The 26,433-nt window shown below is 37.7% G+C and overlaps 1 protein-coding gene and 1 long non-coding RNA gene across 2 annotated transcripts in view; one reads left to right on the top strand and one right to left on the bottom strand.

Annotated features, from left to right (window-relative positions):
- LOC139118457 (uncharacterized) overlaps positions 1–16,587 on the bottom strand; it is a 79,473-nt gene extending 62,886 nt beyond the window's left edge. The window contains exons 1-3 of the long non-coding RNA XR_011548733.1: positions 16,452–16,587; positions 13,362–13,414; positions 11,920–12,029 (exon numbers count right to left, since the gene is read on the bottom strand). This is a non-coding gene — a long non-coding RNA (uncharacterized lncRNA). The remainder of the gene's footprint in view (positions 1–11,919; positions 12,030–13,361; positions 13,415–16,451) is intronic.
- A 122-nt stretch (positions 16,588–16,709) lies between these two features.
- Positions 16,710–18,560, top strand: LOC139118456 (transcription factor Sox-14-like). The gene has a single exon (XM_070681752.1). The coding sequence runs from the start codon at positions 16,991–16,993 to the stop codon at positions 17,729–17,731; it is 741 nt and encodes a 246-aa protein (XP_070537853.1). The 5' UTR covers positions 16,710–16,990; the 3' UTR covers positions 17,732–18,560.
- The last annotated feature ends 7,873 nt before the right edge of the window (positions 18,561–26,433 follow it).

Genomic DNA, 26,433 nt, shown 5'->3' with positions numbered 1-26,433 from the left:
TGGTGGGGTGCTGCACTGGGTGATTAACGTCGTGTTTGCGAGTTTACAATTATTTATTGTTGATTGATTGTCGTCAAGTAGAACTGTGATGCTTTTGAAATAAAAAGGCATTTGTCTGATGATGCCGACGGGCTTAGAGTTTTCAGGATGGTGTCAGCAGTGAATACAACAATGAAATGGCATTATCCTACCTACAGTCAATCCTAATATCACAAGACTAGAAACCAAGGTATTACTATTTCCCAGCAAAGAAGAGTTAGCTCTCTGATCTATATGTAATTTTAATTTGTACGTGAACTGGGATGTGACGTCTTGCAATGACCACAATTTCTTTTTTAAGATTTTCAGACTAAATTCTGCTAACTAGAAAATTAACTCTTGTTAGGGAATGTTCCAGCTCTCACAAGCTGATGTATAACACTTCCATGTAGCTGTACTGATCATCTCATCTAACACTGTGAATTGTGTACAGTTAGATATTCATGTATCAACATCACCTTGCCATATTTTCAATGGATGAGACCCTGTTATGCCTCAACACTGCACCTATCAATTTGGCATTCAACTATTTTTTTCAACATTCAACACTACGCCATTGCATTTTTTTTCTTTTGGAAAGTATCTTTTGAATTCTACATTTTTTATTCAGCTTCAGAGGCAGCTATCCAAGATTGAATCCACATTCAATGGAACAGGCAGCCTCAACAAATTTTCATTTTCGTTATTTTGACTTCAAGCATATCTGGATAAAAGCATCTTAATTTCTCCTTTTGGAGTCGTTTCTCTTCTTTTTGTACTTTTGAACTCAGAAGCATGATTTTATCCAGAGGGCGGGACACTTTATTCTGAAGCCTAGGCCTATGATGTCAATACCTTTTCTTGAATTACCTCTCTCATCTCCAACACTGCCATAAAGCCAGTGTACCAATTTCAAAATCAGACTGAAAATTACAGATTGATTTTAAGAATGAAAAACAGAGGAGATCCTACGAAGTTTCATTCAATCAGATTCTGGAAATTATTTCCAACAGATTCTCATAACAAGCGACCTAGCGGCCGATATAGCTCCGCTGTGTTTATGTACAGAATAACTATTTTTGACACATGTTGATGAAAAAGGTGGAAATCTTTGATAACTCAATGCAGTGGCCAGAAAAATGTGGCTAAAATAAGCTGCAAAAATACAAAATTGAAGATTTCATCATACTTTGAATATATCACATCCGATCATCCCTAAGAACATGTCAACCAAAGCTATCTGATGAGTAGTTTTTTGAGAATAAAATATTCTGACCAAAAATGGCAACAATTGCCCCCCCAAAATAAAAATTGCAGATTTCATCATAATTTCAAAATATCACATTATACAAATTTCAAAGCTGTTAGACCAGTACTTTTGAGAAACGCATTTTTTGACCAAAAATGGGAAAATTGCCCCAAAAATTCAAAATTGCAGATGTCATCATTATTTCAATAAATATCATTTAGTTCATCTATGGAAACCTGTATACCAAATTTCAAAGCTATCAGATAAGTAGTTTTGGAAATACACATTTTTTGACCAAAAATGGCAAAAATTGCCCCAAAAATACAAAATTACAGATTTCATCAGAAATTCAATATTTATTACTAAGCTTATCTGTAGAAACCTGTATACCAAATTTCAAAGCTATCAGACCAGTACTTTTTGAGAAACACATTTTTTGACCAAAAATGGCAAAAATTGCCCCAAAATTACAAAATTGCAGATTTCATCATTATTTCCATAAATATCATTTAGTTTATCTGTAGAAACCTCTATACCAAATTTCAAAGCTATCAGATGAGTAGTTTTGGAAATACACATTTTTTGACCAAAAATGGCAAAAATTGCCCCAAAAATACAAAATTACAGATTTCATCAGAAATTCAATATATATTACTTAGTTCATCTATAGAAACCTGTATACCAAATTTCAAAACTATCAGACCAGTACTTTTTGAGAAATACATTTTTTGACCAAAAATGGCAAAAATTGCCTTAAAAATGCAAATTTACATATTTCTGCACAATTTGAACAAATCTGAAATAGATCATCCCTAGGGACATATGTACCAAATATAAAAGCTATCTGACCAGTAGTTTTGAAGAAGAAGATTTTTAAAGATTTTTTTACCAAAAATGACAAAAATTGCCTTAAAAATACAAATATGCAAATTTCACCACCATTTGAACAAATCTGATTTAAGTCACCCTAAGCAAACTGCATATCAAATTTCAAAGCAATCGAACGAGCGGTTTCAGAGAAGATTTTTTTACCAAAAACACAAAAAAATGCCCCAAAAATACAAATATGCAAATATCACCATGATTTGAACAAACTGAAGTAAGGTCACCCCAAGTGAACTGCATATAAAATTTCAAAGCAATTGGACTTGTGGTTTCAGAGGAGAAGGCAATTGTTGACGGACGACGGACGACGGACGCCGGACGACGGACGACGACGGATAATCAACCTATTTGATAAGCTCCACGTCGCTGACAGCGGAGCTAAAAATACAACTCAGTGTTACAGTAATGTCAATTTTTTACTTTTTAGAAGATTTTACAATATGACTGGACATGTTTTTTTTTTCATGAAAAAAAAATTGTTACTGTTATTTATTATTCAAAGTTTAAGTACTATTCTCTTGTTTTCTATCTCATAATATCGGCATATCGCAAACCGCTGAGGTGCCTAACTTTCCATATTGTTGTATAAGTGCTACGCATTCAGAGTTTCTACAATATACTGGTACCTTTTAATTGATGAAACAAATTTTCTGTCTCAATAGAAATTTTCATGAACATTTTCAAACATACCTCAAAAATATTTAAAAATATGTGTAATTACATTTCCTCATCTTTAATATCTCCCTGAACTTTGTTTTTTTTAACTCTGACAGATTGAACAAATGTTTTACAAAGACCCCCACTGTGTTTATATCCGTCTTTCATCACTTTCTTTTCAGCTGTTGACAAAAATAATTTTCTCCATGTTCCTCTTTTCATCCAAATGTCCATGACACCTATCTATCTGTTCACTGGTTTTGGCTGCTGTCTGTCTATCTGCAAGGCAGTGTCTGTATGATTCTTTGTCTATCTGTACGGCAGTGTCTGTATGATTGTCTGTCTATCTGTACGGCAGTGTCTGTATGATTGTCTGTCTATCTGCATGGCAGTGTCTGTATGATTCTTTGTCTATACCCTATCTCATTTTGTCTGTTAGTGTGTGTGTGTGTGTGGGTGGGGGGGTGTGTGTGTGTTAGTGTAATGCTTTCCTCTACACGTCAGTTTCTATCCATCCATATGCAAATCTGTCTGTTCATCAATTTGTCAATCAGTCTGTCTACAAAGCTGTTCTACCTATCCCTATCAGTCATAATCTCTGCCTTCTAATGTTTGTCCGCTATTTCACTTTCAACATGGTAAATTAATGGTACATAACAAGAAATCTTTTCACCAATTTTGTAGTGGAAAATTTGACCAGATCTCAAACATTTGAAAACACTGACAGCATAATTTGTTGGTACAAGTGTGCAGTTTTTGTTCATTTTTAACACAGAATGTAAAGAGTACTTGTTATCACAAAATTTTGTGAATTTCCATTTGAAGAAAATAGGGTTCTGGTGTAAGTGTATCATCAACTTGTAAATATATAGCAAAAGCTCCGGTGTTTTCACTAGTAGCCTGCTGCTAGCAAAAGTGGATGGCTGTTACAGTAATAGTATTTTCACGGGCTGGGATTTCGGAGAAATATCATTGAACAGCATTAAAGTTGATGATGACTTCACAAATTATCATCAGTGATATCCGGTAGCTTACATAATGGTTGATGTTTGGGCGTGACAAAAACAGCAGTATTTTATTATTAAATCATTGACAATGTTACTTCATGTGAGTTCAGCTCTGTGCTCTTGCCATACATGTATGCATTATATCTGTGGCTGACAGTTAGCCCTCTACTGTGAGAGATGATACATTGGTTATATTTGGACTGACCAAAGTACAATTTAAGTATTGTGTATATTATCAATTTAGATGGAGACTTAAGGTGGTTGGAAAGGCTATTTTTGCACCATTTCTTTACTCAGAGTTAATGTCAAGTTTCAAGTGTTAGAATCAAGATATTTAGTTCAAATTTTCAGGATAACTCCCTTATTTAATATTTTCTCCAAAGAATATAAAAATTGTATATTTGCAGCCATGATTTTGAAATATGACACCAGTAAATATTAAAATTTAATTTTTCATATTTTTTTTACATATTTGAATTTAATAATAATTGGATAGTATTAATATTACCAAATTAGTTATAAATATGTTGACACTATTTATTGTAAGATTTGTACGGCAGGATTTGTAAATAAAATTTGTTTTTATGAGTTTACATGGGTTTATATATCAAAAAATTATTAAAATTCTTTCAAATTTCAAAATGTGATTTTCAAAAAGTACTTCAAATACAGGAAAATTGTGCCGTACAAATCTTATCTGTAACCTTGTTAATAGGCTGTAAAAATTCCATGTCCATATCTCATTTCAAAATTGGATTAAATTGGTATACAATTATGTAGGAAAACTGTTATTCTGTCAAAAATGTTGAAAACAAGCCATATTTGCACCCCTCGTTTGAAGTCATAGAGCAGTTTTTTTTGGTTAATCTCACTTTTGACACCTCTTTGACACTCAAAAATCTAAAAATGCATTTACAATAGCAGTCACTCACTCTGAATGCCAGCACCGCCTTGTCAAACTTTCCTGAAAAACAGCAAATAATGGCTTTCCCTTTTCAAACATTTTATTAAAAGCTAGGGGACCTCTACCATAGTTAATACACTAAGGACTCCCCAACTTCTTCTTAGTTGGTCAGTTTTTCAGAAGTTTTAACAGGCTATAACTCTGCAATGCCTTTGTGCCCAAATGTCTAGTTTTTTTTATTCCACAGAGAATGTTGACTACTTTTATATTTTAATAGTTTTGTTGAAATTTATAACTGACGCTCTAGCCTTTCCAACCACCTTAATAACGGCAATAGTCAGCGATCACTCTTTAATCTTAGGATGTACCAAGAACAGTCATCCCATGGAAGTAAAAATCATTTTTCGTACTTTGGCTTGATTTGAGAAAGTGAGGTGATTTTTTCAATTTGAATAATTTGTATATCTAAAAATATCAAATGATGCGTTTACCGCGATGCGTTGAAATCTCAGCAAGGTAATATAGCAAATGGGGTTTGTTTACAGGTGTTTTCTCAAAAACCATTGGGACTAGCAGATTCAGTGTTGTTTTCTGGTTTGATGTTGACAAAAATCACTGATTTGTTTGAGCACATTAGACTGATTAGATTAGATTTACAACACTGTTGCTAATGGTGACACACAGCCAAAACAGTGGTTGTGTCTGAAAACAGAACATATTAATAGCAGTTAATAATGCCCTTCTGATTGCACCTTATGGCAGCAAAATCGGTCAGAATTTTTCAAAATTGCTGTACAAGATGAGAATACCCCCTCTCATATTCCTCCTCAGGTAGTTTTTTTTTTTAACTTTGCCTTTGAAAAGAGAACATATTTTCAACATTCATCTTTCTTAAATTGCACATACTAGGGCATCAAAATTGGTTATATTTTTTCAAAATTGTCATACAACATACAGAAACACTCCTTCTCATATATTTCCACCAGGCCTTTGCCGTGATTTTTCTCCAACTACAATGTACATTTATACACCTGAAAAAAAATTGACTATTGTAGACTCTGATCTAATTAAAAGTGATGAACTGACGAAGGATGACAGGTAACATGTGAGAAAGTTAGTCCGATAGAAACTTCCCCGGAGTCAATGACAGAACGTGGATAAATGTCAATCAGTGTCAATCTGAGCTGAGTGTAAAAAAAGTGTCGCTCAAGTCAGTGAACTGCTGGACTACAAAGACTGGAATCAATACGCATGTTGTTGGGATGGCAAAAACTGACTTTCCTTTTTCATGGCAGTTTTTAAAGTTTCTTTTCATAAACGTGAATAGTTTACGGCCAAAAAGACTGGCATTTATCAACACCTCAAATGATGCTAACCTCCACTGACTAACTGGACTGATTGAGGTTATGCATATAGGTTACACCGATGTCAATGTCACTTGTTGAGTTCAATGACAAATTATAGATTTCCCAACAATTGTGCACTAATGCCGGCCTTCTCACAATGTTGAATTTACACATATCCTAGTTGTTTGTATGACTGACAGAGTTATATCATTTCTAACGTGGGTGGACGGAGGCGGAGGGACTAATGAGAACTGTTATCCATCTTATAAATCTTAGAGTCCAGCCTGACAATTTAGTAAAATAAGGTTTTACAACACAAATTTTGGTGGTAAATAGGTGAAGGTATTCATGAGAGAGCACTTTGCCCAGATGATAAAAATATTCTTCCAACTTGACAAATAGTAATACATTTGATGGGCAACTTTTATTTTTCTCACAAAATAAAAGGGCTTGATTCAAGGTTTTCATTGTAATTTTTCAGTGAAAATATTTCTAGAAGTTCTAATGCCTGTTTGCAAGCCAAAGACATGATTTCTGAACATAGCACATAATATTCCTTGCAAATGGTAATTTAAAGGAAGAATGCACCAGGGGCACAGATATTCCAACTCTCAAAATTTTTACAATACTTTTCAGGTCTACCATTTGTTGGGGCTCATTTTAAGCTGTTGGAGTAAGAAAACTTTACACCGGTGTAAACATGGTTGGTAGATGAATATATGATCTGTAAGGTGAATGCAACTGAAGAAATGAAACTCCTAACCGATAGGAAAATTTTAATTTTCTGAACTTTATGTCATGACAGAATTCTCAAATGAATTTGGAGACTTTGATTTTGCTTTCAGGTCAAGTTTTGTTTTATGTATTGTATTCAATTTATTTTGTTTATTTTCATTTGTCTTATATTTCTCCAGTTTCCTTGATTGGAAGTTACTCTTTAACATACAGGAGATAAAGACCTTTTCCAGGAAATTTTGACTTTTAAAATTTTCACATTCACAATGTAACTAAGTGCAGACTATGAGGTCTAACTTTTGATCTCTTTTCAGTGATTTTCTTGGTTTATTTCACAGACTGTAACTGTAGCTGTAACTTTTCTTGATCTTTTTTCACTATTTGTGTTTTTAATCTCAATTTCAGTTTCTTGCTCCACTCTCCAATGTTGAAATACACAGTATTCAGTTTGTCAACTCAGTCTGTACACATGTAGACTGCATTGATATTGTTGACAGGTGAATTCTAGTTCCTGACTAGAATTCAAATGCTAACAATAACAGTGCATTTTATAATTTTACACCTATAGACAATGAGTGGACAAGCTAAATAGTTGGTGTTTCAACATCCTTTGGAGAGTAGAACAAGAACTTTTCATTGACAGACAAAACAAAAATAATAAAAAAATCATCAGAAGTTACAGCTGATTGGTCTGTGAACAGTCCAATGACATCATCCTTTAACAGTCCAATGACATCATCCGACTAGTTATCAATTAAATCACATCATTATTAAGGGAAGATTACAATGATTTCCTTCATATTCTTAGCATTCTCCTTTGTCAAAGTTTAGATATCTTCAGTACTTAATTAAATAGACTCTTTTTTACAGTTATTTTTTATTCTTCTTTCTCTGTGTTTTTCTTAAGATTTATTGTTTTTATTGATCCATTGTCACTTTTAATGACAGTATGCAATAGCTATGATCACTGTGTTTAGATGCTAGGAAAATAAAATATTATTGTTATTATTGCTTTATCATCATTATTGTTGATGTTTGTTGTCATTGTGTTGATGTTGTTAATTGTCATCATCATCATCATCATTAAAACAAAAACCCTCCCCTGTAACTGTGACTTTTCTCGGTCAAAGCAAAAGCTATTGTATCTCTAAGTATACCTTGATACACATTTATTGAGTGAATTTGACCATGAAATCCATCATTGAGTGAATTTGGTCTATCAAGTACTTTGATGTTATCACTGGAGTGCAAAAAAAGAACAGAAAAAAATAACCTGTATATCCATCCCTGCTACAAAGAAGGAAACTCAACATTTTTCCCTATTTTGCCATTTCTCATTTGAGAGCGTCTGCATTATTGTCAGACTATGGTGTATGTGGTGACAATAACCAAAATGAGAAATTTTGCACCAAAAACTGGCGAGATTTAATTATTTCATAGCTTGCAGGCACTGTGAAGAAAACACCATTCTCGGTGGGCCAAAATGAAAATGCTGTATTAAATTTCTGGAGAATATTGAGCTGAAAAGAAATTGCTATGTGTTCATCATCTTTTTGGGAAAATAGAACTTTCCCGTGGAACTTTTTGATAGAGTCGGTAGCATAAATAGAATACTTGGGGCAGAATAGGAGTAATTGGGTAGCGGACCTTTCTTTTTACTGCCTTAAGTCAAAACATGAGTCAATGCACATACTCAGCTTGACTGGGAGCAGAAGACCTGAAAAAAAGACATTATCAACTTTATTTAAGACGTATTACACCGGACTTTTAACAACGCACTTTCCTCCAGGAGCTGAAATGAGCTGAGACCTAGATGACAAAAGAAAGAGAAATTACCCTGGTCTGTTGAATGGGCGCATACGACTTCCACAACATGTATGTAAAAAGTGTGCTCATTATAATCACAGTAATGAACCACAGATATGTACGCCTCAGAAACAGAAAGTGGTCAAATTCACGCAAAACTATATCGGGTGATGGGAAGGGGAAGAATAAGAAGAAAGAAATAAGCCGCGTCAGTTTGCAGAAATGGCATGATATAATGGTTTCAAGTGACACAAACACAAATGATGATAAAAAATACACAAAAGGCAAAAAAAAAGTGTTAATGCAAAAAAGTGCAGAGTTACAATCTCATCTATGTAGCTACTATTTCAATTTTCCATGATTCATTGTAAAAGCCCCATCAATGAGGTCAAAGGTCATCCCTATTCTCACTTCCTTTCTTCCAATTTTAAACACTACAAATGAATTGTACACCTCTTTTCATCATCGGGCATTATCTGCACAGATTGGGTGAATGAAAACAAGTCTTGGGTTACAGCCCGTGCATGCGTGTAGGCCGGGGGTCGGGTCTTTGTTGCCCGACAAATAGGGCCTATTGAGTATTGATTGAGTCATCAGGGAAGTAAAAACTAGAGAGAGAAAAATGACACGCGCTTTTTTCATTGAATGAACAATGGAAAGTTGTATACACACCCAAATTATAGCCACAAAATTTCACAGCTTTCAGTTCTGAATAATGGGAGGATTTTCCCGTTTTCATCTACTGTGTGAAATTTTTACATAAATGATTGCAGCTGGTTTGAGAAATGACTGATTTTGTTAACAAAAAAACAAACATAAATTCATGACAGACTAGCAATGTTGTCCACATATGTGTTGCCATGGAGTAACCAAGAATAGCTAAGAAGTGAAAATGATAAAAATAAAATGTCATGAAACTTAGGAAAATTAGGGAAAGAGTTATCAGTTTATTCATGATTTGTGGACATAGAATGCAATGGTTACCATAGAAACATTTCACTTTGCATCTTCATCAATTCACCCACACTAAAAATTTCTGCCCTGCAAGGTTGGTGAAAACGTCTTGACAAGTATTTGTTCCATTTCAATTGTTATGATGACCAACTTCAGACTCTCTAACTAAATGTTTTGTTGCTGAAATGACAATTGTTGATTTATTGAGGAAGATGGGAAAACACAGTGAAATCAACTAGTGCCCTAGGAGGGAAACAGTGTTGACACAGGTCAATGGTTGACGGACAGCAAACGGCAAACGGTGTTGACTGGTTTGTTACCTGACATTGAAAGGGCAGAAAGTCATGTCTAGTTTCCATGGTGATGACTGGAACCTACAACCGTGCTGTGGATTTCTTAGTACTTTCTCTTCTTTTGTTGTTCAGTTTTCATTCAAAATTCAGGATTATAAAAGATGAAAATGCTTTCGAATTGGTCAAAATCAATCTGCGAGTAAGTCTTTTTCTGTCCATTTCCATGGATAAAGGTTTGACCACATTGGTCAACTTTTGGTTTGAAAAAAAAATTAATAACTGCACGCAGATGTTGACAAGATGTTTCCAACTGCGAACTTTGAATTTATTGATAAAATAAATCAGAAATACAACTATCAAGATAAAATCAAATGTACTGCCATTGCCAAAGTTGAAATAGATATTGCAGAGTCTGTGTCAGTCTAGGGAAATCTCATCTGTGATCATGTAAGATGTAAATTGGCTTTTCTTTTGGTAATGGTGAAAAAACATCTACAACAAAATTTAAACAGTATACACAAGAGAAAATGTACATCGACGCCAAGGAAGGGTCAGTTTCCTCCTCTATTGGTTCGGATCCCCCCCCCCCTCCCCAATGTCTCATTGGCATAATAATAATGTTTTTGCATCTCTCATTGTCTCAAGAGAATGAAGTGTACATGGTTTTCTATCAACACTGTATGAGAAAGACTGCTACGTAATTGTCTCAGTCAGTTATCAGAGGGGGAGGGGTGACTTACAAGAAATAGAGGGGTACCTTGCTCTTTCAGTTTGCTAATTTGATAATTTTTTCATGTTTTGTTGCATGTGTCTGTAAGTTATTCCTATAATGTGTTGAAATACCCACTATTAAGCTTTTCAGCATTAAATGAATATTATATATCATACAACCTACACCGTTTGTGTTGATGCTCAAATTCAGGTCCGGACTTAAATTCAATTATCAACAATCATGCGATGCATGTCACACACTGTCACGCTGCATTGATATTACTGGTAATACAACAAAGGCTGTGGGAAGTAGACCAAAAAATAGTAGACCAAAAATGTTGAAAACATTGTCAAAAGTTACAGTCAACGTAGCTTTAAAAAACTTAAAAAAAAAATTAATGCATCAGCAATGCAGTGCCCTTGACCTTGGGATTTGGTCAGTGTTTGTAGGGAAAAAGTTTGAACATGAAAAAGTACTTTGGTACTTTAAAATGTAGAGATCCCAGTACATGTTATATCGGTGTAACAGCAGCATTGCAATGACTCCATGCAGCCGATGAATTTCCAGTCCAAGACAAACACACTGAACCAACAACAACTTTATTAAGGGATACAGAAAGCTACAAAATTATTGGAACAAATCGATGACTCTTTGATCTTTTAAGGCCAAAGCAAAAACGCCAAACTGGAAAAAGTTCTTCCATTGTCAAGAAGTAATGTGCAGCACTGGGTGCCTGCTATGACAAGATTTATCTTCGTGGCCGTGAAGAATATTTTTGTCGCTCAAAGCAAATTGATACAGACACAGATAGTGTGCCCTCTAACTTACACATTCTGAACTCTTTTCAGTGAATTTAGGAATTTCTGTCGATGTCTCAGCATCAGCCATGTACTCAGTAGTACATATTAAGCATACTTTTCTAAGCTCAGAGAGAACTTTGGCTTTCTTGAGTTAGTGGTGCGACTAAGCTCACAGGGCACTCTCATAAAGATCTATTAACCCTTTGAGTGCTGTAATTATTCCCAATAAAATCTTTGTGCAATATTTTATCAATTTATATGAATTTTTTTATAATTTTGAACAAAATGGACATAACTTTTTATTGGCTACAGTTTTTATCAAAATTTTGGAAAAATCTCAAAAACTGTTTGGATTTACAAAAAAATTGTGTACCATCTTGTACAAAGGCAAAGCAAAACTGACTTTATCACTCAAAGGGTTAAGCTGCTCATTTTTCAGTCAGGTTTGCGATTTTGTCTATTGAAAAATGGCTGGTAACCTAAGTATGGGGGCATCTGGCCCTGACCTTGGGTGGACAGATATACAAAGCTTTGTTTGTGCGATTAGTCTCACCTTAGTGTAGTTCAGATTATCGGCTTGTCCATTGAACACACAAATAATTTATCTTTTTCCATTCATCAGGACAATCCCACCCTTTCATCTCTGTGACCTCAACTTGACCCCTGGAAAAGAATTTAAAAAATATATAACATACAAAAAACATCGGCTTGAGTAATGCTGAAGCTCAGATGAAAAGGAATCCAATTCTTGGAAGAAAAAAGTCAATAGAATTTCAACATTTATTATCGAATGGCGCGGCGTGCGGTAGTCAAACAAATGTCAGACGAGAAGCTGAGAATAAATATTGACCGGCGAAGGAAAAAAACAACCGTCAATGCATTAAAGGAAGTCTTTCAGATATGCAATCTTGCCCTTACAGGCTTTCCAATCAGAGAATTGTGTTAGAAAACAGCGTATATCAGAAAATCTATATTTTCCATTGAACGAGGGCAGGCATCCATGTCACAACGGCAAATACATAGAGAGTATTTCTCATGATGGGTTTTCAATGTCGCAAATGTTACAACAACTTCTCTGTTTAAATCTTTAAACCTTTTCATCCCTATGCTGTAGTACACAGAACCAACTTCAACATAGAAAACTGTAGGTTTGTACCGAACTTGACCATGGAAGGGTCACAACACTTCTTACGAAGACAACGATCAATATGCCAAGTCTCAATAATTGTTTTTCTTCTCGATAGGAATTAATAGATCACCAATTTTTTCCCATATTTTTGCTTTCTTTCAGACGGACAGGCTAATGGATTATCTAAGAGATAAAATGTCAATGTATAGCAGAGACTGCAAAAATCACAGAGACAAATCCAATTTTGTTTTTCCGTATGAACTACCGACAGATTCAGGTTGAAAGTCCCACCCAATACGGTACCATGATCACCCATGTTGCAGTTACAAGGTAAATACAAATGGGAAATCAAACAATTAATTATAACTAGGATGTATGAAAATTACAATTAAGACAAAAATGGGGATAAATATCATCTTACTTACTTGACAACTCAACATTTCTTTTTCAACATACGTCATCTTATATGACAAGAAGTATTAAGAACCAGTATTTTGTTTACAGGTTTTTAAATACCTACATTTTCACTTACCATATGCACATATGTATGCAAACACCGACTAAAGTCCGAAGAAAAATATTCTGAGTTCAAAGTATATAATCAGTGAACGTATACATGACATTTGAACATTCAAGCACTTTCCATATTTGCAACTCTATCATTTTTCCATTTTGTCATGCTAAACATTTGAACTAATTCCATCACTCTCAAAACAAAATAAAACAACAGCATAAAAAAAGAATGAATTCAATAAAAAAAAAGAATCACGGATTTGTAAGTACTGCTGTATAGAAATCCAATGAAGAACGAACAATGAAAGGTGACAATCTTGTAAATGCCGCGAAAGCAATACAATCTAACTTACAGTCTGATTTCCATTATCAATACATGTTCATTCTGTGTCGTGCTTAATTTGGTCTGAAAAAAAAATGAAAAGAAAGAAACAAAATACGATAAGAGGAAAACCACAGACTGAAAACGTGAAGAAAATCACAGGGTATGTATTCTAATTCAATTTTGTGCTGATAACATTGAAGGAACAGTCTATTACTGATGGATATCATTCAGTGACGCCAGTTTGCAAAGAGCGCGCTCATAGTACATGTAGTAATACAGGCCGGCAAGCTATTATGTATTATCAGTATCTCCATTCCTCTCTTATCTTATCAAAGCCTCATTCAACTTAATATTCCGTGAAATATCCAAATTTCTGTCAGTCTCATTTTATTTTCCTTCTCACCATTAATAATTCAGTCTTAAAAATGAGGGCTTTGGTACAAAAAACCCTCTGCAGCTTGAATTAATCTTGCTTCCCTCTGGTACAGTTATATGTGTATTGATTTTTTTTCCCTTTCTTTTTCTTTTTTTGGACTCCCGTTCTCTTTAGCTCTCAAAAGGGAGAAGAAAAATCCGTTAACATCAACGTTGCAAATGCTTGGTTTTATCGCATCATCGGAGAGGCGGCACAAAAAAAATCTTTGATTACTAACACCAAGAGAGACTTAAGAAGGTACCGGAGAAACTTTTTTTCTGAATCAGCAGCCAGCACCACAAAGGAAACGCACAATGACTGCCTACACACTGAAAAGCAGAATTTGTGTTTGTCTGCGAGCACTTTCCATATCACCTGATTTTTTCCCTTTCAGCTCAAACTGGTTAATAATTAGTATTCTTTTTGCTTTGCATGCAAAATTTACTAATCCCTCGTATGATAGTCAAGGCTCCACTAGAGGCAGTGTCCGACAACACAAAACTGGTTTAATTTTGATTTGAGACCTTTGAGCAATCCCATAAGCCGGGTATTCATTGCAGCTTCTATGTGCGCCTCTGTCTAAGCTGGTTTTGAAGAATCAAAAATGGGGGAAATCAGCAATGGCGTTTCTTTTTTTTCACCCTTAAAGTGTGAAATTTGACTGATGTAAATTTCACTTAAGAAGGATACGGATGCTTCATTAACTGTTCCAGGCAATTTGTCCAGTTAAACTTTCCATTACAGCGTGGGACCATGTATGCAGGACCATCTAACAAAGCGCTATACCAACTGACAGTCGAGGTGAATGGATCTTTAACTCTTATTGAAAGTGTTCTGTGGACGCATTTGTTTAGTCAGATTTAACAACACCGATATGATTTATTGTCATTTTGACACAGTACATTATCCGTCTTGATGGAAGGCTACTTAAAATTCTTTTATCTCTGTTCATAGGATTGTTTGTTTGTTTTGGGGGTATTTTAGGGGTCCCCAAATGGGTTGATTATATTTATATTATTATATGCTGTATTTAAAAATTTGCCCATTTCTTTAATATCAACAATAATTCATGCCATTTTGTCTGATCATTTTGTTAAACAGGTTTCAATTTCCCTCCACTTTTCAATATCCTGTGTCTATGTTTTAATATTGGCTCCAACCAAGAAGCAGTAAAAATGACAAAACTCCCCAGCTGAATCGCTGACAGCCAATTCAACTGTCGGCCATCCAGCTGGGGAAATTTGTCAATTTTGTCCAATTTGTCTTAGTGATAGTGTGGAATTTTGCCTATCCCAGGTTTTTCCCCCGTTTTCATCAAAATTGGCTCATTCGGAAACAAAACAGCGATGTGGTGAATGTCAAAACGAGAATGGCATGTTTGTTTCTCTTTATCTTTTCAAAAAAATATTTTCCCTGTTTGATGTTAATTTTGTGATTCTACCAAAGTTTTACATGAAAATGGCTGATGACAGGAACACCTCTACTCCCGTAGCCCGACAATCTTTCTTTTTACGACACTCGGAATTAGGGGCGCCCATCTATAGATTTTATTCGCCTGCCCTCCTCTGTGACAAACGCCTTTAATGGCAAGGAAATTATTATTGCGAAAACAGGCCTGGAACAGTTATTCACAAGGTATTAAGTGTTGTCAAACAATGGCTGGTAATAGATTATGTGCCAGATAATCGAATGACTTCTCACTTCTGTTTACAGTGTGGTGGAGTCTTTTGTTGGGGTAATCTCGGAAAATAGTGGCGATAAATGCGAATAAGCTGACGTTTGTTTGTACACTGGGATTTCTATAGAAATATGTACTCATTCAATATGGTCGGCGACAATGCTATTCATTTACAAGGCCCGCTGATGAATAGAGTGCGAACGGCGTGTAAAATGAATTTGCAAATTGAAAACGGTGAGTAAAATTGCGACTACTAAAGCGGGGGAAAAATCACCACTTTGTGATAGCCGGCTGGGCCTAGGTGTATGCGGTCGTGATTTTTAACGAAAATTTCCTGATACTTTGCTAAAAAGGGACACTGATCACTCTTCCATGCTGAAGTAAAATGCGATTTCACCTTGAAATGTTGTAAAGGCGATTTCTAAATTTTGTGCTTTGAAAAAAAAAATATTGCAAAATATTGGGCTCAAAAAAGCACTTAATAAGAGCACTGTAAAACCGGCGTCTGAAACATAGCAACGGTGTATATAACCTGCAGTAATTCACGTGGGACCTCGGTGTCAAATATGATCGCAAAAACAATCTTATCAGAGGAAAACAATGGACAGGTGATAACGATTGCAGTTCACCTTTAATTTCGGATTGTATTCTATTCAACAAGCGATAACCTACCCATTCAAACGGTCACTTAAACAAACATGCACCTTGGAGCTTAACAATGCACATACAAAGGCCGAGATATTAAAGTGGTGACACTAACAAAAGCCGTGCCACCGTAACAAGCCGCGTTATCGCTGTACAGATAGCAAAACGCTCGACCCTTGGACACACGCCACTCCAGCCCACTGGGCGCAAGTGTGTGTGTGTGAGCCAGCCTGCGAAACGCAGTGTTACCGTACAATGAGTTGTGGACGATCGAGAGACGATTTTGAGAATTAACCGACGATGACACTCACATCACACACTCGCGAGTTCTCGCGCACAAATTCCCGCCTCATTCTGTTGCGTAATTTTTGGGTACAAACCTGCTCCGCACTAGAAACCATGCTAAAATTCTTCATATTTCTGCGTATTTCGGTCTCAGCTGTACCGCCATCTTGATCTGATAAATATTAATTAATCATTGAAACCAATCATTGTGTGCACCCCAGTCATGTGATATCGATAACCTCCTTTTACAATAAAAATTAACATATGAAATCAACTTTCATTCACAAACCTTAGCCAATTAGTGGGTCGAGTACGAGTTCGTTGGTCTGTATTTTGGCGGGAGTTATGTGTCGACAGATCTGATTGGACAGAATCCACTACGATCTTACCGCTGTGCACTGCAAAAGTTTATGTTCAGTGGAAGCTAAGGTACGTCTGCTGACACACGCAACTGACGACGGCTAGTGATTCTAGTGCCGGAATTGGGTGAATGTATACGTTTTTCGGACTCTTGACAAGGCCAGTAACTTACGAAAGTCATTCTTTTGACTTGACACGTGTCTGTGACCGTACTGTACTACCTCATACAGTGACCGCGTTTTCAAAAAAGTGTTAAAAACACGACGACAACAACATGGCCTGCAAACCAGTCGATCATGTGAAACGTCCCATGAATGCTTTCATGGTGTGGTCTCGTGGTCAGCGGCGGAAGATGGCACAGGAGAATCCCAAAATGCACAATTCTGAGATAAGTAAGCGACTTGGTGCCGAGTGGAAACTCTTGTCGGAGGTGGAGAAGAGACCATTTATTGACGAAGCCAAAAGACTACGAGCGTTGCATATGAAGGAACACCCTGATTATAAGTACCGGCCAAGACGTAAACCCAAATCGCTACTGAAGAAAGACAGGTACGCATTTCCGATACCATGTATTCCCACCAGCGGTAACTATACCGCAACGTCGTCAGCCAACGATATATATAGTAGCTACTCGGCGTCGGAAAAGGTCCGCTCATACTTGCCAAACACGACGTCGCCATACTCTCTGCTGGACTCTGTGAACGCGTCGGTCAACAGCAAGCTCGACGGCGGGTCGTACCCAGGTGCCAACCCTCTGTACTCGTCCCATCTCTACCCGAGTTTACCTGGCAGTGCGTTCGGAGCGGCCTCCATCCCGACACCACATACACACACGCATCCTACGCCTGGAATGCCGGGACAGCAATACATGATGCCTTGTAATTGTTGGCAGCCAGCTCAGGATCCTCTCAGACGCCCTGTTGCGTATATTCTGGTAAAACCGGACGAACACTACTCGGCGACACACCCAGCCCACCACCACACGGCTCACCCGCCGCCAACATCGCACATATAGGCCTAAATGACTAGAACTGAGTAAGACTTTCTATGACAATTCTAAACAAAACATTATGTTGTGTTTGACCTAGCTTTATTTTGGCTGGGAATGGTTAACCTAAAGCTCACGGACACCTTAGACGCGGGATTCATTTTGTTATATGATTTCCCAAAAATGAGTTTATATATTATATATTTTCCCTTCATGGTGAAGGTGACGTGTAGCTGGCCGCCACCGTATAATGTAGAAGTGTTGTTGCAATGTTTTCGATTAGAAACGATGAGATACAGCTGTTCATATAATTTCGTTTCATGATCCTAACGTTTAACTTAACCCTATCCCTCCCCGATTTAGAGAGATAAAAAGACGATCAACATGATTTGTTTATCACATTCGGCTCATTTCTTTGGCCGAGTTTTGTAAGATTTATTTTCAACGAGGGTTGAGGGATAAAGTCAAGTATTTTTGTTTATTTTTTTAATGTTTAAAGTACTGAAATTTCCTTTTTTTCCCAAAAAGTTGATGTTCACAAGCGACTTACTAATGCTGCCTTGTCACACAAGAACTAAACCAGAAAAGGACTTCTAACAAATTTTATGTGTTCGAATATTTAGATAATATTTTACGAGTGTAAAGTATATTGACTTATTTTTTGGTATAAGAGGAGGTAACGACGCAGTGGATCGAAATTTCAATGTCGCAGATCAAAACGATGCATTTTTGTATTTGTTTTAGCAGTCGTTATTTAATACTGATTTTGTTTTCCTGTCAAATGTAAATTGTACCGAGTCTGTTCAGTCTTTGAACTAAGTCACAGTAAAAAACACACGAGAAACTGAAGCAAAAACGTCATTGTTTGTGCATTGAAGGCCATGATACGATTTCTGTGTGTGTACTACCATACCGCGGTTACATAGATATCTGCGTCCGAGTTTGACAAACACGGTCAACTCTGCTGTGTTTGATGTTTTGTTAACACCTGCAACGGTTTTGGCTGTCAGAAGTTACTCGGCTCCCAACCTTTATAACAGGTGCTGGAGAATGATCAGTGGGGGAAATAACGAAACCGTTTTAAAGACGACGTGTTTGAAGGAGTGTGCGATCTCGGGTTAACTTAACATCACTCCTCTTTTTTGCATGTAAGGTAATTGGTGTCTGCTTGCTCGTGTACGTTTCAACTTGCTTCCGCCAATCACGATGCCCTTAAGTTAAATAACCGCAAACGATTTTCAATGTCGGTTGTGCACAGTGTGTTTGCGTCGCTTTCGTTGTTACTGGTCTTAACGACCGATACTAATTCTTTGACAATTCCTCGTCCGTAGAGTGGGTAGCAAAGTGGCACAGGTAGATCTACTATCGCTAGTTAGAAAGATTTGGCCTGGTGCACCTAGGGTGGGGCAGATAAGACACCAAGTTTCGAGCAAGGCCACAGAATGTTTTCCCCGTCTCTACGAAGGGATGTGGTCAGATCGCACCCTGAAAATGGAGTTCCCAGTTCACCAAAAATGCAGCTGGGCTGAATGAATAGAGTGGTTACTCTATGCTCGCATTGTATTCAGTTGTTCATGGTATTAATAATACAAAGGGGTTTCGCTCGGGTACAAAAGGCGAAAAATAACAACATACTAAAAAATACATGAGCCCCTGAATGGCTAATATGACATAAATAAATAAGTGAACGATGAACAGGCGATAAACTGCAGCAAAGCGATTGTTCATCCTACAATAGTGGTAATACTACTGATTTGCATGAGAAAGGGGCATACAACGCCTCACAATAACATAGAAAGAAACCAGTAGGAATAAATAAACAGGGACAAAGTGGTATGAAAGGGGTACTGTGAATGGAGGGGTGTGGCCCCAGAGAATGGCTAGAGGGATATTGATGATGGCAAGGCGAGATGAATAGACGTGTTGTCAAAGGGTCCAGAAATCCTTACTATACAACAAAAATAAATATTTAGTGAGGTCCATTCGATACTTTTGGTCAGAATAATACGAAAAACATAGCGGGTATTTATCGCAGGTGTTGCGGGGGAAGAGCCCGTACCGGTGAACGTCAGAACAAACTTGAACTTAGGACCGCAGGAGGTTGGATGCTACCTGTCGGTTCCTGATCATGCCCGATCAGGGTGGTTTATACAGATGCATGATGTGTTTCATCTGGCCATTGAATTCGACGGTATACAAAGAGGCAATTATTGTGCAAAGTAATGCAAATGTCCCCCTTTAATCCCGACGATTGTACTGCCCCATTGTGTTGGTAGGCTTGATTGCTGTCCCATTGCTGGCAAGTTGGTCAAACGTGTTTGTCAATGCACTGCAGAGAGTGTGTGACCTCACCCGCCAGCCGACAACCAACTTTGCTCATCCGAGGTAATTACTCTTTATTTTACGGCGAAACGTGTCTGATATAAATGCGTCACTCCGGGCTGTCAATTTCATTTGAAATAAACATGTTCCTCTGTGTCAATTACTATCGTTTGAACAGAGGGAAAATACGCGACGAACGAAATCAACACTGGCGTTTCGCGCGATGTACATGTCCTGTGTACGTTCGTACGGCTTACACGAATACTGCCGACAAACACGCCAAGTTGACATTTAACGTCCTCTCCAGCTTTGGCGAAAATTGATATGGCTTGTATTTAAGCTAATAGGATGGTCGTTGTCACACTTCATAAATGTACAACCGTATTAACATGATAAAGAGTCCATGGGCCTTGGGAAAGGAAAGGCTCGTTGATATGATAGTGTAGCCGGAGATAGCGCACTCGAACGCTGATTTGTGCGGATGATCTGTGCAAGCGCGCGAAGCGATCCAAGGCCATGCACTGTTGACCGCCCTACTGAAGTAATAACCAACAAAGCAGATGAAATTGAAACACGGGAGCTGAAGTATTCGTCTTTTTGCTCGATTTGTAGCGGAAATATTTCGGCGATTGGCCAGATCTCACACCTTGAAGAGGAGTGCGTAACCAGGAAGCCGCAAACGAGGTTTCCGTCACACGAGTAAACTGGCCGTGTTGCGATGAGTACCGTTGTCACTCCTGACTTGGCGATACACCATACCGACGCATTCCTCATGATAACACTTCAGATAGTTTTATCGTTTCAAATAATCAGCGCATCCCCGCATAGTAGTCATCCGAAATGAAACCAAAGTCGCCGTAAGTAGAGAAAATCTTCAAGTCCCGGGAAACGAAACCATATTCAAAACGGACTCAGAGAACGGAGTGAATACTCTACTGTTTTGTTCTAATTGAGACATTGGTCATGGCCAGTTGTGCTGGACATTTTGCTCATGCCAAACAGAGTGTTACTGAAGACATTCGCTCCAGGGTCTATGGTTTCCACCTACAGATCTACAGATAACCGTTCACCATGTCTTTTCTTTCAACTGCGATTAGATCCTCCCTTTATTGACATTGGAGGTATATCTTAAGTATAAATAAAGACGTATTCCACCTATGTCAAAAGAACTGAGCCGATCTTGTCGCTCGCTAATCGCCCTGGCATGAAAAGCCGACCCCTCCATTTCAAAGGTATTTGGTCGCGCACTGTTGTTAAATGATAAAAGTTTACCAAACAAGCAGCAACAAAAGATGGCAGAATTACGTTAGACGTGGCAGAAAGTTGTGAAATAGGATAAACAAATCAAATGACGTTCGCTTTGCGTTCCCCCCGTCGCTTTGATACGTGCCCGGCCGGCCACATATGCTCCATCTCTTACCACACTCGTGGCAAACTGCCCAAAAGCTCGGATTCAGAAAAAAATTTGTTAACCGTCGGTGTGAGTTTTGATCCCCGCGACGCTTTTAATTTGTTTGCATCGGTCATAATCCCGTATTGGAAGTTGTGAAGTGGCACTTAATGGGGAGTGTAATGTGCGAACAACTTTCACACACCCTTTGATTAAGTTAGCAGTTTTAATTACAGAATCGCTTACACTCTACGGGAAGTGGTTACACAGAAACAGCTACCGTATTACGCGTAGGCTGGATCAACTGTCAATCGGAATTTAGATTTTTACTTATATTTGTATGCACATACATTTGTATGTATGTAAATATATATATATATATATATATATATATATATATATATATATATATATATATATATATATATATATTATATAGGTCTAAAGACCGGATTAATCTCCTTAACAACAACGGTCGACAATGATGTTTTTGTTGGTAAAGCAGTTAAGTACCTCAGAAAACCATGAATTTTTGTGAAAGGGTAAACGGCTTTTATCTTCCCTGGCTGTAACACCATAATTAAGGGGTATCTTAAGATAAGGGTTTTGACTCTCTCGCTAGTACAATATTTCTCGGACAAGCAGGGTGAGTGAAGAGAAGATATTGCCCATATGTTGAACTTCTCCCCCTCCCCTTTCAAAACAAGGACGCAATCAGAAACCAAAGACCTGGGTTTCGACGTGTCTGACTGTCGTGTATTGCCTGTAAACACAATCGTGTGTTTATTGTCGCGAAGAGAATTGGCCCGCACGGACCTTTTGAACAAATGCATTCGGTATGTTAATTGCAACGGATTCGCTGCTAATCTCCATACAAGTACACTGTTGATTTCGTCTCAGTTCATTCTATGGCGGAAACCTAAGGAATAAAAGGGTATGGCGAGTTGTATGACTCCAGTCAATACACGAATATTTACATCAATTCATTGCTGAAAAGACTTCATTGTCGGAGAAGTGTACTCTGCCATTCAACCGTGTTCCCCCATTATTCACATCGCTATTATTAGAATTATTTCCAATTTTACTACGAACAATACGTGAGTGGATCTGAATAGAAGCGCGTTGATTTCATTACACGGACGCACAATACATGTCGCTGTCGGTTTCAATGCTGTGTGTTTGTTTCTTTTGAAGTTCTTTTTTCCCCTCTCGTTCGTTTCAATGGACGCCACAGTACTTTGCCGGCCCGCCTTTTGTATCTGACTCCACACTGCTACACTGCAACGTTCTGTGAGGCTGGGCTGTAGAGAATCCCTCTTCTGAGAGATCTACACGTTTGAGTGAATCGCTTCAAGTCCAACCAGAAAGTACTAATTTTTCTAGTATGCAGCTTTTTAACACTTCCTTTCAGTATTTTTCTAGATTTAATTCCTCGTATTATTGACTCCCTTGCCCTAAACATTTGCCAGCCACTGACAGCCAAACCGTGGCCACAGATTTCGTGGATGGCGGATCTCAGACCCGCGGGCGTATTTGTGTAAAATTTTGCAGATCCCAGTTTCTTTTTAACTCCAACAATTGTCTATAGATGAATGCGATTCGTGACTTCCTTGTTTCACGCTATATGACAGTAAGTAACGTTAAGAGGACAAGCTCGGATCATTTTCAAGGAACCAATGTATGCGTTTGAAACGAACGCTTTCGAATTGCGGTGATTCAGTATTCACAGTATAGGTTGCTAGCCATGCTTTATGTATTTATGCTTGTGAGTGTATAAGTGTGCATATGTGTCAGTGTGTGTGTACGTATGTGTGTTTGTGTGTAATACAAACACTTGAAGGTACAGGGAATACTCTCCCCAGGGTGAATATGAGCGAGGTCATGATGGTGACCTTGAAGTCAGACAGATGTTTAACTTCATTAAAGGAATGTTGAAAAGAAGAAGTGATAAAGGAGAACCCTTTTTTTCAAGAGAACCTGTCTCGACCCAGAATAAGCTGACGACAGGCAGAGGAAACAAGCAAACAAACAAACAAAAGTAAGGAAATTTGCACCACAAGACAATTGCATGGTAGATAGAGACCCACGCGTGGCACAAACGACAGATTCGGCTGTCTGTAAGCCTCTGCAATGTATACACATTCAAAAAGACACAAAAAGGGTAAACCATCAGATTTTTTTACCAGTAAATCGAGAAAATGAAGCTATTCTGGAGAGAAACAACACAATATATCAGACCTGTCTGCCAGATGGCGTATTTCAGCCGCAAAAAATCCCACAGCGTGTCCTTTCAGTTGTCCGATTTTCACAATCATTCGCCCCAGTACCCTAGGTAATTATGTCTCCGTATGTACATTTGTTGCCGCAGTTAGTGTGTTTTATTGAGTTCTAGGATGAACTCACTTCAAATATTTCTCTAAAAAGAACAATACTATACACACGCCGTTTTCGTTTCACAAGTGCAGGTTGGCGTTTCAGTGTATTTACAGTCATGGCTGATCGTAAAGTTATTTGCTAATCAAAGTTAATTTCAGCATAGACCCTCGAGAAAAGGTCATTGTTCGCAGCAATTCAAACGTTTGTTTTGCCACTGGTATTTCGCCTCACCTGGATTGGCAAGCCCGACCCTAGACAAGGACATCAAGAGGACATAGCTGTAGATTATCGCATGGCGCCCCATGTTTGACGATTCCAGGGCACGCAGTTAACCCCCCCCCCCCCCGATAACACCAACCGAACACTTACCCTCCCCTTAATACCTATAGTTGGAATGACTGTGATTGGCCTCATACCATGCAGGAATTAATGTGCTTTCTCTTTTTAAACACACCTCTCTTCTCTTCTTTGCGTTATTCATTGGTTAACGTCGACCCTAATATCACATGCACTTTTCTTCTGTAGATTTAGGCTCATATTTTGTGTTTTATCCGTGCCATATTCGTCTTTCGTTATCCTTTGAAGCTAGCATGCGACCAAGCTCTTGTCATTTAATAACTCAGTGAAGCCAAGACCGGTTAGAAACGAACCCCAACAGCCAGACAGGCAGAAAGCTCTGTAAAAATGACTATAACTGTTTACGTATCAGATGCCAAACAGATTGGTAGATGGAAGGGCAGGCAAACAGACAGAGATGGGCAGACAAACAGATAAATAGATATACAGGCAGACAGGTGGATAGATAGATGTACAGACAGATAGATAGGCAGATAGCTTGACAAATAAATCGATATGTATAGATAGTAGACATTCAGATAGTAACATTGATAGATAGGTAGATCAAAGGCGACTTTTCTGAACCTTAGATCAGGGTTTTATAAACGCATGAAGACGAATATTTTTTAAAATTCAGGTAAATTATTTATTTATGTATTAATCCCGCAAAAAAGAAATTAAAATATCGTAGAATGCGGCTTTTGCGAGGCAGTGGTGACGTAGTTGCCGCATTTCAACTTTATAAATCGTACGGCCTAGTTTGATAAATCGGCGGTCACTATGGCAAGTGTTGTCACCCAGCTCCAAAGCAGAATACAATTTTCTGGCCAAATGCATTGCATTATTCATTCATTCATTCATTCATTCATTCATTCATTCATTCATTCATTCATTCATTCATTCATTCATTCATTCATTCATTCATTCATTCATTCATTCATTCATTCATTCATCCATCCATTTAGTGCCTGAACTGATCAAACATTATTGCAGAAACTCTTACATATTTGGACGCCAACTGTTGTGGTCTGTGATACTATCAGGTCTCTGATTGGCTGTAACTCCGACTGAAGAACGCACAGCTTCGTCGTTTCTGATGTTGGCAATACACCGTTCTTGATTGGTTCAACTTTGTATATCTTGTCAACGTCACATCGTAAATCATACCATAATTGATCCTGTTTGCCGGCTTCGATGGATGAGGGCATTATCACACGCTGATTATAGGATGTAAGAGTTTATCGACAATTTTAGACTTCCCGGGAAAATATCTACATTGTCGAATAGATTTTTGCGGAATTGGTATAAAGTTAACGTATTTTTTAATCCGCAGCGAGTGAGATCTCGAGAATGATTCGCCTGGAATCGCTTCTATTGCTGGAATAAATCGGGGCGATTCTGTGAAGGAGGTGGGGGGTATGGAGAGGAGACTGATTGGTTGCTGCAGTTTGAAAGGTTAAAAGATTATGAACGGCTCATATTTGGTTTAATTACATGGGTACCTCGACAAGACAACTGACATGTTTCCAAAGTTAGACACAAGACACGTTTTGCCCCTGGACGAGAGAGTAGCCGGTACCCTTTGCCAGTATTATGGTGAAATACAACCTGTCAGCGATCCCTTCTTGACCAGGACCATCGTTTGCGTCAAGAACACAACAAGATACCCCCTCCCACACTCTCCATACCAGAAACGAGAACATCAAAGAGCTATGTTAAATAAATCAATTTCATAGAGTCTCAATATACGCAGGGAATAAAACCCATATATTGATAGTCTATTAAACACACATGTTTTATTCAGTTTTCCTTTGGAGTAGCAGCCATCACTTGGACTTGGACATGGTCATCCACTTTCAACCAAGATCTATCTCATTTCACTAGACTATCTGATTCTGTCCACTCATTGTACAACATTTGCAGTGGTCCGATAGAGCTTTTTATCATACTTACGACAGTCTGGCAAATTGTTGTTTCCTGTCAATATCGTGCTAAAAACAACCTAAATTGATGGTCCGGAAGATTTGTTCCAGTAGACGACCGGAAACTTAGAGAAATGACACCGAAATGAGTTTCTCACCATACAACAATTATAGGAAAGCAAATAACAGCAGCAAAACAATACATTATTTATAATAGTTGAAGGAACATAAAAACATCCACTTCGATGGAAAAGCAATATTGAAAAGTGATCATATCAAACTTTAGTTAGGAGGAAAAAGAAAGAATACAATAATTCAGCGCTGATCAGCGAAGATATCTGAGTGATTTTCATTTACTTAATTTGTTTATTTTTTTCTCATTC

The sequence above is a fragment of the Ptychodera flava genome, chromosome 19 (assembly GCF_041260155.1).
Source record: "Ptychodera flava strain L36383 chromosome 19, AS_Pfla_20210202, whole genome shotgun sequence".
Taxonomy (NCBI): domain Eukaryota; kingdom Metazoa; phylum Hemichordata; class Enteropneusta; family Ptychoderidae; genus Ptychodera; species Ptychodera flava.
The sequence above is the reverse complement of the archived record's forward strand: the minus strand, read 5'-3'. Positions and strand labels throughout refer to the sequence as shown.

What these genes read in the sequence shown, in the direction of transcription:
- LOC139118456 (XM_070681752.1), top strand. Translation starts at nt 16,991, where the DNA reads ATGGCCTGCAAACCAGTCGATCATGTGAAACGTCCCATGAATGCTTTC.